The 15,704-nt window shown below is 44.1% G+C and overlaps 1 protein-coding gene across 4 annotated transcripts in view; it reads right to left on the bottom strand.

The window, feature by feature from the left end:
• Window positions 1-15,704, bottom strand: part of ptprea (protein tyrosine phosphatase receptor type Ea) — a 346,493-nt gene that overhangs the window by 17,319 nt on the left and 313,470 nt on the right. For all 4 annotated transcript variants that reach the window (XM_070876757.1, XM_070876759.1, XM_070876758.1 and 1 more), the window contains 4 exons: window positions 8,378-8,513; window positions 7,925-8,074; window positions 3,092-3,185; window positions 1,037-1,113 (listed from right to left, as the gene is read on the bottom strand). In XM_070876757.1, coding sequence (XP_070732858.1) covers window positions 1,037-1,113; window positions 3,092-3,185; window positions 7,925-8,074; window positions 8,378-8,513 — 457 coding nt within the window. The remainder of the gene's footprint in view (window positions 1-1,036; window positions 1,114-3,091; window positions 3,186-7,924; window positions 8,075-8,377; window positions 8,514-15,704) is intronic.

The following is a 15,704-nucleotide window of genomic DNA, read 5'->3' as shown; positions in this document are numbered from 1 at the left end:
ATTGAGCAGACTAGGCCGATATTCTCCAGAGTTTAGAAGAATGAGAGGTGATCTCATTGAAATATACAAAATTCTTACAGGGTTTGATAGGCTAGACGCAGGGAGGATGTTTCCCCTGGCTGGGGAGTCTAGAACCAGAGGTCACAGTCTCAGAATAAGACTGAGATGGAGGAGAAATTTCTTCATTCAGAGGGTGGTGAATCTTTGGAATTCTCCACCCCAGAGGGCTGGGGAAGCTCAGTTGTTGAGTTATATTCAAGGCAGAGATCGATAGATTTTTGGATATTAAGGGAATCAAGGGATAATTGGATAGTGCAGGAAAGTGGAGTTGTGGTAGCAGGTCAGTCATGATCTTATTGAATGGCGGAGCAGGCTCAAGGGGCCGAATTGGCTACTCCTGCTCCTATTTCTTATGTGATTACTGAGCTACATTTTAGTACATTAGCATTGCTGCTAAACAGGGTTAATTTTCAGCTATTTCATTTCCATTAGCAAGACTTTGCGGCATGTTACTGAAATAAGACTGAGACCGTTTCTTTCTGAAAATAATCACTGAGCTGACATCATACACATGATAGTCAACTCGAGGTAAAGACAAAAACCTGAGCCAAGCACAAAATTATAAGATAGTAAACTGTCTCTTCATTACCCCCATCGTGTAGAATTCCTGGTCCAAGCATTTGTATACAAAATCATGTTGCAACTATAAGCTGTGAAACAACTATTCACTTTTGAAAGCGCAGCTCACTAAATGTAAGCTGCTTGCTGCCAAGTTTCACATAGAGACTATAGAATATTTTACAAGTTTAATCACTATGTTTTAAAATGTGATTTTATTCTGTTTTAGTCCATTGAATTGACAATTGGATGGGCAATTGAGCTACAAGACATATTACCTGAAGTTTATGAAATTCCTGGGCCATTTTTACCTGAAGTTTATGAAATTCCTGAACCAAGCAAACTAGTCATATTTTTGGGACTTATGATAAGAATACATGTAAACACCAAAAAATAAAACCATGGTAAGTATACTTACATCTATGTATGAAGCATTGATATAGTCTGAGAATTCTTGCCCCCTTTTCCTGGGCAGAACGACTCTGTTGAAATCATCTTAAAAATATAAAATAAATTACATTCAGCCTAATACCAATTGAGTTTGTCTTGTTAACAGTTTGACAGAAATACATGTCAAAGAGAGACTGTGCTCCACAAGGTAATAAATATAATGAAAATAGTTCTAGTTCTTTGGCCGACTATAAGGGGGGAACATACCAGGTGGGGAGGAGCAAGGAGTCTAATCTTAGCTCTTTAATGGTGCTCGTTCTTTTGGGAAGAGAAAATTATTATATTTTTAATCCTATTTGCTGTACTAAGAATAATGCAAGAAAAAAGTATGTGCTGTTATCCAATAAAAGGGATGCACCAAGTGGAACAGTGAAATACCAGGTTTATAAAGGTGGGTATGAACTTTAGATCTGGATAGGTTAGAAATTAGATCCCGTCAATCAACGATTAAAATTGCATTGATGAGGCATGCTTCCTTAATTCAGCAGGGACACACACACTTACCTGTACTAATACGCAGGAGAAATCTGTACCAAGGCACTGACAGTACATGCAAAGGGATAAGTACCTCAGATTTCTCCATATTAATATAAAGAGTGCCACCAATTTAAAGCTAACTCCTATTCAAGTGTGTACATAATGTGCTATTCCACTGTGTATTCACCTACTTAAAAATAAAATTAGTAGAAATGAGTTTGAGCTGATTTTTTACAATCTTAAGCCATATTCTCAAAGGGCAATATTACACAGATGATAATTTAATGCATGGCCGAACAGCATGGGCCCCCTTCGCACCCAACCAATCCCTACGATCACTTCCACAGTATCTAGCAGCATGGAAACACAGTTTAGCAGCTCTTCGAGCACTTAATCGTTTCATTCATATTAGGAAAATACATTTCAATGTAAACACAATCAATTGCAAAAAGTCTTAAGTTTAAACCGGTGGTACTGCTTTGAGTTATATTCCTTGTTTTATTTATTTCCCTTGCCCCATGCCAGTCCTTAGGTGAGACAGCAGGCAGGAAAATTGTTCCAAAGTCTCCAGCAATGCCACTTTCTAACTCTCTCTGGGATGAGCAATGCAAACGGCCTTGGTAGAATTCATTGGTACTTTCCCACTCTCCCTTTGGTGAAAGCGCCTTGCTTTGCTTGCTGCCTCCCTCTGACAGTGTGGTCACAAACGGGAACTGAAGTAACAGTGGGAACTTATGAGGTAACTTTGAAGGAAAGTGTCCCTAGGTGACTTTCTCCTGATGGATAATGGCGATGATTTCAATATATGTGGAAGTTGAAAAAATATCCACATATCCGCAGCATAACTAAGACTGCCTATTTTCACCCCCGTCTCTGCCTTGACTCAGCCCATCCACTGCTGAAACTCTCATCCATGCCTTCATTACCTCTAGACTTGGCTATTCCAACCCACTCCTGGCTGGCCTCCCACAGTCCACCCTGTGTAAACTTGAGGTGATCCAAAACTCAGCTGCCCGTGTCCTAACTTGCACCAAGACCCGTTCACCCATCACCCCTGTGCTCGCTGACCTACATTAGCTCCCGGTTAAGCAACGCCTCGATTTCAAAATTCGCATCCTTGTTTTCAAATCCCTCCATGGCCTCGCCCCTCCCTATCTCTATAATCTCCAGCAACCGCACAACCCCCAAGATGTCTGCGCTCCTCTAATTCTGCCCACTTAAGCATCCCTGATTATAATCGCTCGACCATTGGTGGCTGTACCTTCTGTTGCCAAGGCCCTAAGCTCTGGAATTCCCTGCCTAAACCTCTTTGCCTCTCTTTCCTCCTTTAAGTCACTCCTTAAAACCTACCTCTTTGACCAAGCTTTTGGTCACCTGCTCTAATTTCTCCTTATATGACTCGGTGTCAAATGTTTTTGTCTCATAATTCTCCTGTGAAGTGCCTTGGGACATTTCACTACGTTAAAGGCGCTATATAAATACAAGTTGTTGTTGTTGTATAAATGATGAAAAGTAGTTCATTAATTTTATATGTTAAATCACTTACAGGGAATGATCTGAAGGACTCTGGCTTTTTTCATGTTTACTGGCTTATTCCCTGTTCTCATATTGTCCTTCCTTATTCGGACTGTAGTTAATTTCTGTAGTAACAATATAGAATGGAAATGGTCAAGACAATACAATAATTAAAAAATAGAAACTTTTAACACATGATATTAATGCTACAGCTTGTAAACTGAAATGAAAATGAAGCAAAATAAAAAACACCTAAAACTAGAAGGATTAAAAAAAAATTAATAGGGTGATTTTTGCTGGTTGCTTTAGGCGCTAAAGAGCCTCCGAGGTGGCCAAGATGGGGTCTTGAGCAGAAACACCGGTTTAGCCCCCACTGAGCGCAAGGCACCATTTGAGAAAGGAGTTTAAGTCACCCAGATGATTGTTAAGGGGCTGATTGTCACTTTAATTACCTGCTAGCGTTCATTAAAAGGGCTACACGGCATTTTATTGAATAGTGCTTGACCCAACACCCTCTCCGAACAGCAACCAGCTGAATAGGAGTAAACAAGTTGTTGCTGAGGATTTTGAATGCTACTTAAATGCATATGCACTTTTTATTATTCTCTTGCTGTTGGTTGCTTGAAGAGGCCTTTTGAAACACATCATGAAACTTTCTGGGACACTTTGTCAAGACTTCACCAGCATTATATCGACATTTATTCTGGAAATTTTCTGAGGACTTCACCTAAAAAGAGTAAGCATTGTGCTACTTCACCTTATTGGATACCTTATAGGAGTCACCAGGAGAAAGGGCATGCTTGGTCATTGGTATCTTGCTAGGGGTTCCCCTTGGTCTGCAGGAGGAATGGGAGGAAGATATGAGGCCAGGCAGAGCAGCACCAGCTGCTGCAGGAGAGAGGGACAGGAAAGTGAGGAGGGCATCGTGGCATCCTTCCTCTCTGTGGGTACAGGATATCCCTCCTCCTCTGGACCTCCTCCACCAAGACCTCCAGTGCCACATCGGAGAAAATGTGCGCACTCTCCCTTGGTCCCTGAGTCATCCTGAAACCTGCTATTGAGGGAGTGCAGCGAAGGTTCACCAGACTGATTCCAGGGATGGCTGGGCTGTCATATGAGGAGAGACTGGATCAACTGAGCCTTTATTCACTGGAGTTTAGAAGGATGAGAGGGGATCTCATAGAAACATATAAGATTCAGACGGGACTGGACAGGTTAGATGCGGGAAGAGTGTTCCCGATGTTGGGGAAGTCCAGAACCAGGGGACACAGGGGATAAGGGGTAGGCCAGTTAGGACTGAGATGAGGAGAAACTTCTTCACTCAGAGAGTTGTTAACCTGTGGAATTCCCTGCCGCAGAGAGTTGTTGATGCCAGTTCACTGGATATATTCAAGAGGGAGTTAGATATGGCTCTTACAGTTAAGGGGATCAAGGGGTATGGAGAGAAAGCAGGAAAGGGGTACTGAAGGAATGATCAGCCATGAATTTATTGAAGCCCACATATACTGCTCCATGAAAATTGCTTCTAATCAGCAGTTGAGTGCCACACCTGCAGGTGTCTGTTTTAGCAGCTCCAAGCAAGTTCAAATTATGGTAATCAGCAAATAGGCCCAAAATTGCATATTAAAATCTGACTTTCAGAAAGGTATGTCTTGTTAATACAGCACCCAGTTGGCACTTGTTTTTGTCATTTCAAAAAAATAACCCCCCCAAAGACTTTAATTAATTTTCTCCTTCAGCCATACACAAATTGCAGGCAAGGGCAGAAACATAGGGACCGAAATTCAGTGTCTCAGAAAGACCCGTTATTGCCTGTTTGCGGTGGCGATGCGGCAGAATCACGTGGTCGCCGTTTTGTGGTCAGCTGGCCGACCCGCCCAAATTCAGGTCGGGGATTTTTCGGCCTGGACCTGATTCTGCCCCAATGCTGATGACGCCGCAAGCGTGTCATCAGAATGCGCACCACAGCTCTCCCTCACCTGAAAAAGACACAGAGCAAAATTTAGCTAAAAAAAAATCGATGCCCTGCCGCGCGGTGCCCCCGGAGTGTGTGCGGCCCGGCAGTGTGGTGGCCCTTCAAGTGGAAGGTCCACTGCCGTGGCCGCCATGTAATTATTTTTTCCGGGACATCACCACTACTCCACCAGTGATTGACCGCGACAGAGTCCCGGTCCCGACCCAAATTCAGCCCCTCAACTTACCTTTCAGTCGATCTCCCGCCCCCACTATGACTGACTTCTGGTCCAACGTCAAAAAAAAACCTAAGTGCTCAAAATCAACGGAGAGGCTTCCTCGACGATCCTAGCAGAAAAAACTTTCAAAAAAGGGTAGGTGCACCAGCTTTCTTGCGGAAGTGAATTTCGGCCCCATAATCTGCTCGCAATCTTCCTCCAATGTTGCTATGCAGTCGTCAGTGTTAGAAGTACAATATCATCTGGATTAATTCTGCGACCAATTTCCTTTCACTCCTAGTGGAAAAGTGCTTGGCATACACTTCTCCCTTCCCTCCCCACCACCAGATAGGTGAAATCAAGAATTCAGCAGAGTGGTGGATTTAAATCTGTACTCCACTACCACTTTCTCAGGGCAACTAGGGATGGGCAATAAAGCAGCCTTATCAGTGCCATCCACATTCTGACAATTAAAAAAAATGTCACCAAGGGAGGGAATTGAAGCAAACTCCATAAATGATTTCAAAATACAACAGTTTCTGGAGAAGGAAGGGACTGAGCGATATGGGAAGATGTCTTGAGCCAAATGGCCTTTACCTGTTCCTAAGTATTCCATGATTTTAATAAGCCTTATAAAAGCATAGTGTACAATGTCACTACTACCCAAGAGGATTTAAAGTTTTTTGTGAGCAGAATCATGAGTTATTTATCTATTTGGTTATTCACTGCACTCAATGTTCTACAGTTGGCATTGAATATGCGTAAAAATAAATCTGTAAGTTAGAGAGCCCAAGTTTCGAGCCGCGCCTAGAACGGCGCAGTCCCAACCTGGACGCCTGTTTTTCGCGCCACAAAGTGCGCCTAAAAAAAGCCTCCAGATTCTCCAGCTCCCTGCAGGTCATTTGCAGCTCGGCGCAGCGCAGCACAAGCAGTAGGGGGCGGAGCCAGGTCCCTGCACTGAAAACAGTGCCGGGACCTCTGCACATGCGCGCTACAGTGGGCGCGCATGTGCAGTAGCTCCAGGCACCCAAAACTGTGTGGGAGGGGCCGAAGCACGCAGCCCCTAGCCCTGGCCCAATGGCCTCACCGGGGCTGCGTGAATAAGGCTCCTCCCACGCCCAGCTCCTGCTTCCTCCCGATCCGACTCAACTCCCGCTTCCCGCCTCCGGACCGGACCCGACCCGACTCCCGCTTCCCGCTCTCCCCAACCCCGCCCCCCGCTGCCGGACCGGACCCGATCCGACTCCCGCTCCCCACCCCCCCTGCCCCCGGACCAGACCCAACTCCCGCTCCTCCCCCCCACCCCCCCCCCGCCCCTGGACCTGACCCGACCCCCCGGACTGGACCCGACCCAACTCCCGTTCCCCCCCCCCACCTCCGGACCGGATCCGACCCCGACCCGACTCCCACACCTCCCCCCCCCGCCCCCGGACCGGACCCGAACCCCCCCAGACTGGACCCGACCTGACTTCCGCTTCCCCCCGCCCCCCTGCCTCCGGACCAGACCCGACACCAACCCGACTCCCGATTCCCCCCCCCGCCTCTGGACCGGACCCGACACCAACACAGACCCGACTCCCGCTTCCCCCCACCCCTCCATCCCGCCCCCGGACTGGATCCGACCTGACCTCCCTCCGACCTGACCTCCCTCCGACCTGACCTCCCTCCCCCTCCCTCCCCCCGAACCGAACCGACCTCCCTCCCACCACCCCCCCGACCCACGCTATCCCCGACCCGACCCAACGCCACCTACCTGTAAATCTGGTGCTGGGGACGGGCCCTGCCCGAAGTCTTGGGCCCGGCCGGGCCGGGCCCGTTCAGCTTCCCTCCCCCTTCCCCCCCATCTCTTTTCCCCCCGCCCCTCTCCCTTCCCACCCCCTCTCCCTTCCCATCCCCTCTCCCTTCCCATTCTCTCTCCCTTCCCTCCCCCCGCATCTCCTACCCCCCCCGCATCTCCTTCTCCCCCCCTGCATCTCTTTCCCCCCCCCGCATCTCCTTCCCCCCCCACATTGGGGGGGGGGGGCATCCCAGCACGCTGTTGGAGGGCTCCCGGTGCTGCAGTCGGTAAATAGAAAATGTTTTATTTATTGATTTAAAAAAAAATATATTTCTTATTAATTTTTTTTGATTGATTTATTGGTTGATTTATTGATGTTTATCATTTATTATTGATGCTGGCTCTTTATTTGTAAAACTGAAGTGTTTAATGTTTGAAAACTTCCCTTTAAACCCCACCACCCCCCCACCCCGCATTCCCTACGCCTGATTTGTAAACTACGCCTGATTTTCTAAAGTGTAGACAAGGTTTTTTCGAGCGTACAAATATCTTCACTTACTCCATTCTAAGTTAGTTTGGAGTAAGTTTTCACTGACAAAATTTTGAAAACAGGCGTAAGTGGCCGGACACGCCCCCTTTTGAAAAAAAAATTCTGTTCCAAAGTGAAACTGTTCTAACTGACTAGAACTGGAGCAAACTAAATGGCGAGAATTCCGATTTCTAAGATACTCCGTTCTACACCAGTTGCTCCTAAAAATCAGGAGCAAATCATGTCAAAACTTGGGGCCAGAGTGTTGGAATGTAGTGTTTTAATCAATGGCAAATTTACTTTGTATTACAGTCCAAAGAATAATATTTGTATCTGGTTTAATGTTAAATGGCTAGCCCTTCTTTGGTTACTAACTTACTGACTCACATTAAACTCTTCTTCTAAACCGGTGATGTCAAATTGCCCTGCTTTACTGTGGAGCTTCTGTATATGCTTCTCCAAAGAGCTCACATCCAGCTCTGTGTCACCGTACAAGTAATGTTCAAGCAGGGCCTGATAAATGAAGGAGTACTGCATCTGCAAGGAACAATAAAGTGAATCAAAACCACGTTGATACCGAGATCTGTAGCACATTTTTACAATTTCATAAATTATACAGAAGTCCATTCGAACCAGACTACAGTTCCTGAGACACCAACAGAGCTGTGTTCACGCGCTAGCTACATGCACAGTCATGAAAATAAATTAAATAAACAGGGGCAAACAACAGCTTGAGAGAAAATCTTTATAGAAGACAAGACTGGTCTTTTTTTTTCCTTTAAAGCATTGGTAACACTCCAACCTAACTGGAAAACCTGATACAAACAGATTAATACTTACGTCAGTTTGAACTAACTGTGAGCGCTGATTGCGAATTCTTGATACAAAACCAAAGACATCCACTTTCTGCTCTGCATACATCATATCAATCATAGCATCAATAACTATGAATGTTCCAGTTCGGCCTACACCAGCACTGCAATTTAAAAAGAATAGTAGAGGTATTTTTCCACTGTCTTGCATGCTTCAGGAATCCTGCAATTGGCCATGTATCATTCGAAATAATAAAATCCATTTTCAGTTGTTTCCCTTTCTTTTCAAATCCTTCATGCTCCATGCACCATTTCATGGCTATGGGTAGACAGAAGACATAACCCATGCTTTTGTCCTTTTTAGGTTTTAGAAGGGGGCAGGTTAGGCCAATAAATGAATGTTGCTTACTTTTCTGGAAGAGATCACCTCTCCTCTGATTGCCACACCCTTCAGATCCCCTAGCTGAGATTAGGAACTTACAGATGTGGAATCACAACTGTTTATCCAAGTACCATTCTTCTCTCATTCAGTGCATTGCTACACTTACGTGCCACCAGGCTCCAAGTTTACGTTATTTTCCAACAATTGATGTCGCATTAGATCCAGAGAAGTGATTCTGCATGTCCTACCTCAATCTGGTGCTAAAGTGTACACACTCAAACGTTCAGTGGACTTTTCAAGATTTTCAGAATTTCATTTACATAATTTCATGAAAGGAACTCTTACTCCCTTTGTACAAAACTATTCCAGGTGTAGCCCATGCAGGTAACTACACCTTTAAGTTGAATAGACCTAGAATGTACTGAGCAATTCTTCCTACCACTAGAATAAATCATGGATTTTGAAATGATAATTCCAAATTAAACAGGCGTGACACATCCGTTCTAACCAGAATGACAAATTGTACACTGACAAACAGCCACCAATGTTAAACAGATTGATATCTTTTTTAACATAGTGGAGGCTTGAAATTATGCAATTGGATTAACAGTGGCACTAATAAGGATGCACATGGGAATTAAAAACACCAATTTCTATCATTCGTTATCTTGCTCTCATTCTCTTTCTCTGCCTCTCTTTCACTGTATCTTTATTTTCCTTTCTCTCATTCCCTTTCTCTTGATTTCCTCTTTCCCTGTCTCTTTCATTTTGTCTTTCCTGCTCTCTGTCATTTTTACTGGCGGCTATAGGTTTGTACACATGCTAGCACCAGTATTACTGCCGGTTTGCTTCTTTGCCAGAGCGCAAGGGGCTGAAATTGCCCTCCGCCCCAAACGGGGCGCACATTTCAAAATAAATTATTATTCTCCGCCCCAATCCACTGAGCGGAGAAAAGCGGGAAATTGGCCTCTTTAAATGTTTCAATTTGTCTGGGCGGTGTTTGGGTTGACTGATGGGCAGAAGTGGGTCAGGAGCGGGGCGGAAGGGGAGCAGTGTCTTCAGCGCAACTCGGACGTTCCACGTCACGCTAACGAGTAGCAACGTCCCTCCCCTTCAGCTAAAGGGGAAGGCTGCTGCGAGCTCTGCAGCCACTTTAGTGGCATTCTCTGGATCACCAGGGAGGGTTTTGGCCATGTCAGCGGCCAAGAGGGTGTGTCGGGCTTCCTGTTGGCAGCCCGGTCGAACCCATGGCCGCCATTGTCGGGCCGACTTCAAAGTCAGCCGACAATTGAAAATATGGCTGCCGTGGCGGAGTGCCTTCTCCTTTAAAGGTGGATGCGAGACCCAGCCACTGGCAGCTTCCCGCCAAGAAAAGCTGTCGGGGGCACCGACCGGCAGCCGCTCCACTCCCGTGGGGTAATTTCCCTCGCGGGATATAAAGGGGTCCGGGCATGCCCAACGGGGTGCGAACATGGGTGGGGTGGAAACCCATTTTTGCCGCTCACGGCCCGGGGGCAATTTCTGATGGGTCAGCCCAGCTGCTTTCCCTGGTCGGAAGGCCTAATCGCCTCTTTACCGTATCTTAGAGGATCTTAAGGAGGGGGGCAATTTTGGCCCCCAAGAGTCTCTGGAAGGCTCCCCCATCCTTGCAAATGGTAACACATTCAGGCTAAAATTAATTTTTCATATTGCGATTAATTCAAAAATTATTGCTTTGCTTGTTGAGGAAACCTGTTTGTTTGTGACTGACCAAGCTGTATATAGAAAGTTCTGAGGGGAATTGAAAACAGAAACAAGAGGGGCGAAAGAGGAGGTAATTGAGATACTGGATAGGATAACAATTGATAAAGAGGAGGTACTAGAAAGGCTGGCTGCACTTAAAGTAGATAAGTCACCAGGCCCGGATGGGGTGCATCCTAGGATGCTGAGGGAGGTAAGGGTGGAAATTGTGAAGGTACTGTCTATAATCTTCCAATCCTCCTCAGATATGGGAGTGGTGCAAGTGGACTGGAGAATTGCAAATGTTACACCCTTGTTCAAAAAAGGATGCAAGGCTAAATCCAGCAACTACAGACCATCAGTTTAACCTCGGCAATGGGAAAGCTTTTAGAAACAATAATCAGGGGCAAAATTAACAGTCACTTGGACAAGTGTGGATTCATTAAGGAAAGCCAGCACGGATTTGTTAAAGGCAAATTGTGTTTAAACAACTTGCTCGATGTTTTTTGATGAGGTAATGGAGGTTGATGAGGGAAATGCGGTTGATGTATTGTGCATGGACTTCCAAAAGGCATTTGATAAAATGCCAGCAAAGTTGAAGCCCATAGAATAAAAGGGACAGTGGCAGCATGGATACAAAAATTGGCTAAGTGAGAGGAAACAGAGAGTAGTGGTGCACAATTGTTTTTTTGGACTGGAGGAAGGTCTACAGTGATGTTCCCCAGGGCTTGGTACTAGGACCACTGCTTTTCTTGATATATATTAATGACTTGGACTTGAGTGTACAAGACACTATTTCAAAATTTGCAGATGATACAAAACTTAGAAGTATAGTGAACAGTGAGGAGGATAGTGATAGACTTCAAGAGGACATAGACAGGCTGGTGAAATGTGCAGACACATGACAGATGGAATTTAATGCAGAAAAGTGCGAAATAATACATTTTGGTTGGAAGAAGGAGAAGCAATATAAACTAAAGGGTACAATTCTAAAGGGGGTGCAGGAACAGAGAGACCTGGGGGTATATGTGCACAAATCATTGAAGGTGGCAGGGCAGGTTAAGAAAGCAGTTAAAAAAAGCAAACGGGATCCTGGCCTTCATAAATAGAGGCATAGAGTACAAAAGCAAGGAAGTTATAACGAAACTGTAGAAAACACTGGTTCGGCTTCAACTGGAGTATTGTCTCCAATTCTGGGCACTTTAGGAAGGATGTGAAGGCCTTAGAGTGTGCGCAGAAAAGATTTACGCAAATGGATAGACTGGAGAAGCTGAGGTTATACTCCTTAGAGCAGAGAAGGTTGAGAGGAGATCTGATAGAGGTGTTCAAAATCATTAGGGGTCTGGACAGAGTAGATCGAGAGAAACTGTTTCCATGATGGAAGGGGTGAGAACCAGAGGACACAGATTTAAGGTGATTGGCAGAAGAACCAAAGGCAACATTTTTTACGCAGTGAGAGGTTAAGATCTGGAATGCACTGCCTGAAAGGGTGGTGGAGGCAGATTCAATTATGGCTTTCAAAGGGAATTGGATAAGTACCTGAAGGAAAAAAATTGCAGGGCTATGGGGAAAGGACAGGTGAATGGGACTAGCTGAAGTGCTCTTGCAGAGAGCCGACACAGGCTCGATGGGCCGAATGGTCTTCTTCTGTGCTGTATTCTATGATTCTATCATATACTTTATGTTATTCTGCACTGCTCACATTGGGATTGAGTGTATGTGTGCTAATCATATCACTCAAAGAGCAATATTTCAGCCACAGAAGTGCCACATTCTGCTTGCAGGATGTCACTTATCTACTTTGGACAAAATTATGGAGATAGATGTTCTGCCTTTCTTCAAATATATGTGCAGGATAAAGTTACTGTAGTATCATGGGGAGCAGGCCAGTACCACAGGGGCTCTGTTCATTTGAAGCATTTTGTGTCAAGTTTATTCCTTTACAGCTATACCTTGCTCTATCTTAGGCTACATATATCAACCTTTTATTTCGCCCAGATGAGGCAGAATATGGAGTTTCAAAGCTTTTATATAAACATTAATTCCCAAAACAACTTACAAGTTTGATCAGATAGGAATTAGGAATGTGGAGGATAACATTATTCGAAGAACCAATGAGATCCTACCACAATTGTCCATTTTAATCATTTAGTTTTCATCCATTATGATATTATTAATCTAATAAAGTAGGTGCCTGATCTGGTGGTGATATTTGTGGGACGCTGTAAAAGTTTGTTTCCTGAGGGTAAATTAAATGACTGATGTTTAGCTGATATTTTCTTTAGATGTTACATATATCTTGGAGACATTTTCTCAAAACAAGCTTTTGAGGTTCCGCCGGCACAGGTGGCCTGACCTTTCACGATAGACTGTTATCTTGTGGGCTGGTAATAATGCAACATAATTATACTAGCTCCTGGACCAGTCTTTGACAGTAGCTTTCTTTGGAAAAGATTTCAAGGGAAAAACACAATTGCCTGGGTTCCCTGAGTACAGCAGTATAAAGAGCATTGCACATCTCCGCAGTGAAACCTCTGCTCCACTTCTAAAGGACAAGTAAGGGGCATGAAGAGATTAAGGAATTGTCTTCTGAAACAATTGGAAAGATTTGGGGTTTGGATTAAAGCTAGCACAACCTTGCATTATGCAACGGGGAAAGAACTGCCTCCATGAGAGCTTGTAGTTGATGCGCTCTGCTTACAAATACCAGCACTGCAACCAGTATTGATTTCTAAGAAACTTCATAATACATGAGCAGAACAGTTCACAGAATTAATATATAAGGTTGTGTAAAACAAAGGTTCAAAACCCATGGTGGGATTAGCAGAAGCATAGAAATTCGGCATATCCAAACTCTCCTCATGAAGGTAAAGATGAAAGGATATTCAGCAGCGGATTTTCCTTCAAGGAGAATGTGTAAAAGCAGATATAGCTACGTTGTAAACTTTAATGGAGCTGGATTCTACACCTTTCAAAAGGGGATACTGAAGTTAGTTTTGAAATGAGCTGGAGTACGAGTTGGAGATGTTCTGACACATGAGAGGGGAAGGATTATCTGGCCAGTTTGCTCCAGAACTCAGTCACACCTCGTAGAGATGTGCAGGATCAGAATGGGGTTGGTGTGGCTGATAGTGTACAGAATAAGGGGAACCCAAGTGAGATAGAGAAAGAGGATCTGCACAAACCGATCCTATCCAACAGGTACTTGCTACCTGTGAGGATAAGGATGAAGACTATCGGAAGGACAGCGAGATCGCTGACCATGGCACCTTGGAGCAGGAGGCTGTCCAAAGAGTATGTGGTGGTTGTAAGGGATTCAATCATTTGGGAGACTAATAGCATCCTTTGTAAGCAGGATCGAGCATCCCACATAGTATGCTGCCTATCTGGTGCCAGGGTGAGGAACATCTCGAATTGGTTTGAAAGGATATTGGAGAGGGGGGAGGATCCAATTGTTGTGGTCCATGTTGGGACCAACAACATAGGGAAGAGTAGGCAAGAGGTCCTGTTTGGGGAGTAACAGGAGCTAGGAGATAAATTAAAGAACAGGACCACAAGGGTTATAATCTCTATTATTACCCAAGCCACATGCAAATTAGCATAGAGATAAGCAGCTTAATGAGGTGAACATGTGGCTGAAGGAGTGATATGGGAAAGAGGGGTTCCATTTCATGGGACACTGACACCAGTATTGGGACAGGAAGGAACTGTACTGTTGGGACAGGCTCCACCTGAACTGGGCTGGGACCAGGGTCCTAGCGGAAAAGATTAATAAGGCGGTCACAAGGACTTTAAACTAATAAGTAGGGGAGGGTTCTGTGGAAAAGGTAATATAAATAAATAAATAAAATGGAAGAGAGTAAAGTAATAGTCAGGAATTGTGCTTTAGGCACTACAGGTAAAGGGGCAACTAAAAGATGTAAAGTAATTTAACCAGGGGCGAGAAATAAGAAATTGTCTCAGTAAAATATTCGAGCAGAAGGACAGGTTAGGGTGTGTGGCCCAAATAAGTGTTTTTTATATATACAAATGAATTATAAGGAACAAATTGTTTGAATTGCAGGCACTAATTCAACTTGGAGGATATGACATGGTAGCTATTACTGAGACATGGCTGCAAGATGGTCAGGACTGGGAATTAAATATATCAGGTTATAAGGTCTACCGGAAAGATATGAAAAATGGTAGAGGGGGAAGGAGTAGCCTTAGTGACTAAGGATGAAATCACTTAAATGATGAGAGGATATAACGAGAGGTAAGCAGGCATTGGAGATTTTATAGATAGAATTAAGAAATAGAAAAAGATTTAAGACTGTAGTGGCAGTTGTATATAGGCACACTGGTAGCAGCTGTGAAGTGGTAGAATGTATAAATGCAGAGATTGTACAAGCATGTAGCAAAGTCAGAGTGGTTTTAATGGAGGATTTTAACTTTTATATAGATTAGCATAAGCAGACTAACTCATGTCAGAAATGTAGTGAATTTCTTGAGTGTGTTCAGGATAGTTTTCTGCAACAATATGTCCTAGAACCAACAAGGGGGCAGCCGAAATTATATTTAGTAATGAGTAATGAGGCATATTTAGTTAACAGTTGAACGGTGCATGAACATTTATCTAATAACAATCATAATGTGATTGAAATCAATGTAGTGTTTGAAAGGGAAAAACACAAAACAGCTGCTAGGATTCTAGATTTCGGTAAGGCTGACTTCAGTACAATGAGACAGAGACTGTCCACAGTAAACTGGGCAAATCTATCAATGAGTAAAAAGACAGAAGATCAGTGGGAGGTGTGCAAAAAAATAATGTAATGTGATACAGAACCAGTTTATACCCCTAAAGGCCAAAAGCTCTAATTGCCAAAGTCAAATTGCTAACACGGTAAGGGGCAACATAAAACTAAAAGAAAAAGCATATAAAAAGGCAAAAAAATAGCACAGATCCTGGCGACTGGGAGTGTTGCAAAGGGCAACAAAAGGTGACAAAACAGGTAAGAGCTACAAAAAGGATGTATGAAAAGAAACTCGCAAGGGATATCAAAATCAACACAAAAAGATTTTATAATGATATTAGGGAAAAGAGCAATGTGGACCCCCTGAAAACTGCTAACGGTGATACTGTAAATGAAAATAAAGAAATGGTGGACATGTTGAACAATTACTTTGCATCAGTATTTACAGTAGATGGAAGAGGATGGCATGCCGGACATCGCAAGAAAACGAATATTGAATCAGGGACAGGGACTCATGAAAA

The sequence above is a fragment of the Pristiophorus japonicus genome, chromosome 3, assembly GCF_044704955.1.
Source record: "Pristiophorus japonicus isolate sPriJap1 chromosome 3, sPriJap1.hap1, whole genome shotgun sequence".
NCBI classification, from domain to species: domain Eukaryota; kingdom Metazoa; phylum Chordata; class Chondrichthyes; family Pristiophoridae; genus Pristiophorus; species Pristiophorus japonicus.
Note: the sequence above shows the minus strand (reverse complement) of the source record. Positions and strands in the feature narration are given on the sequence as shown.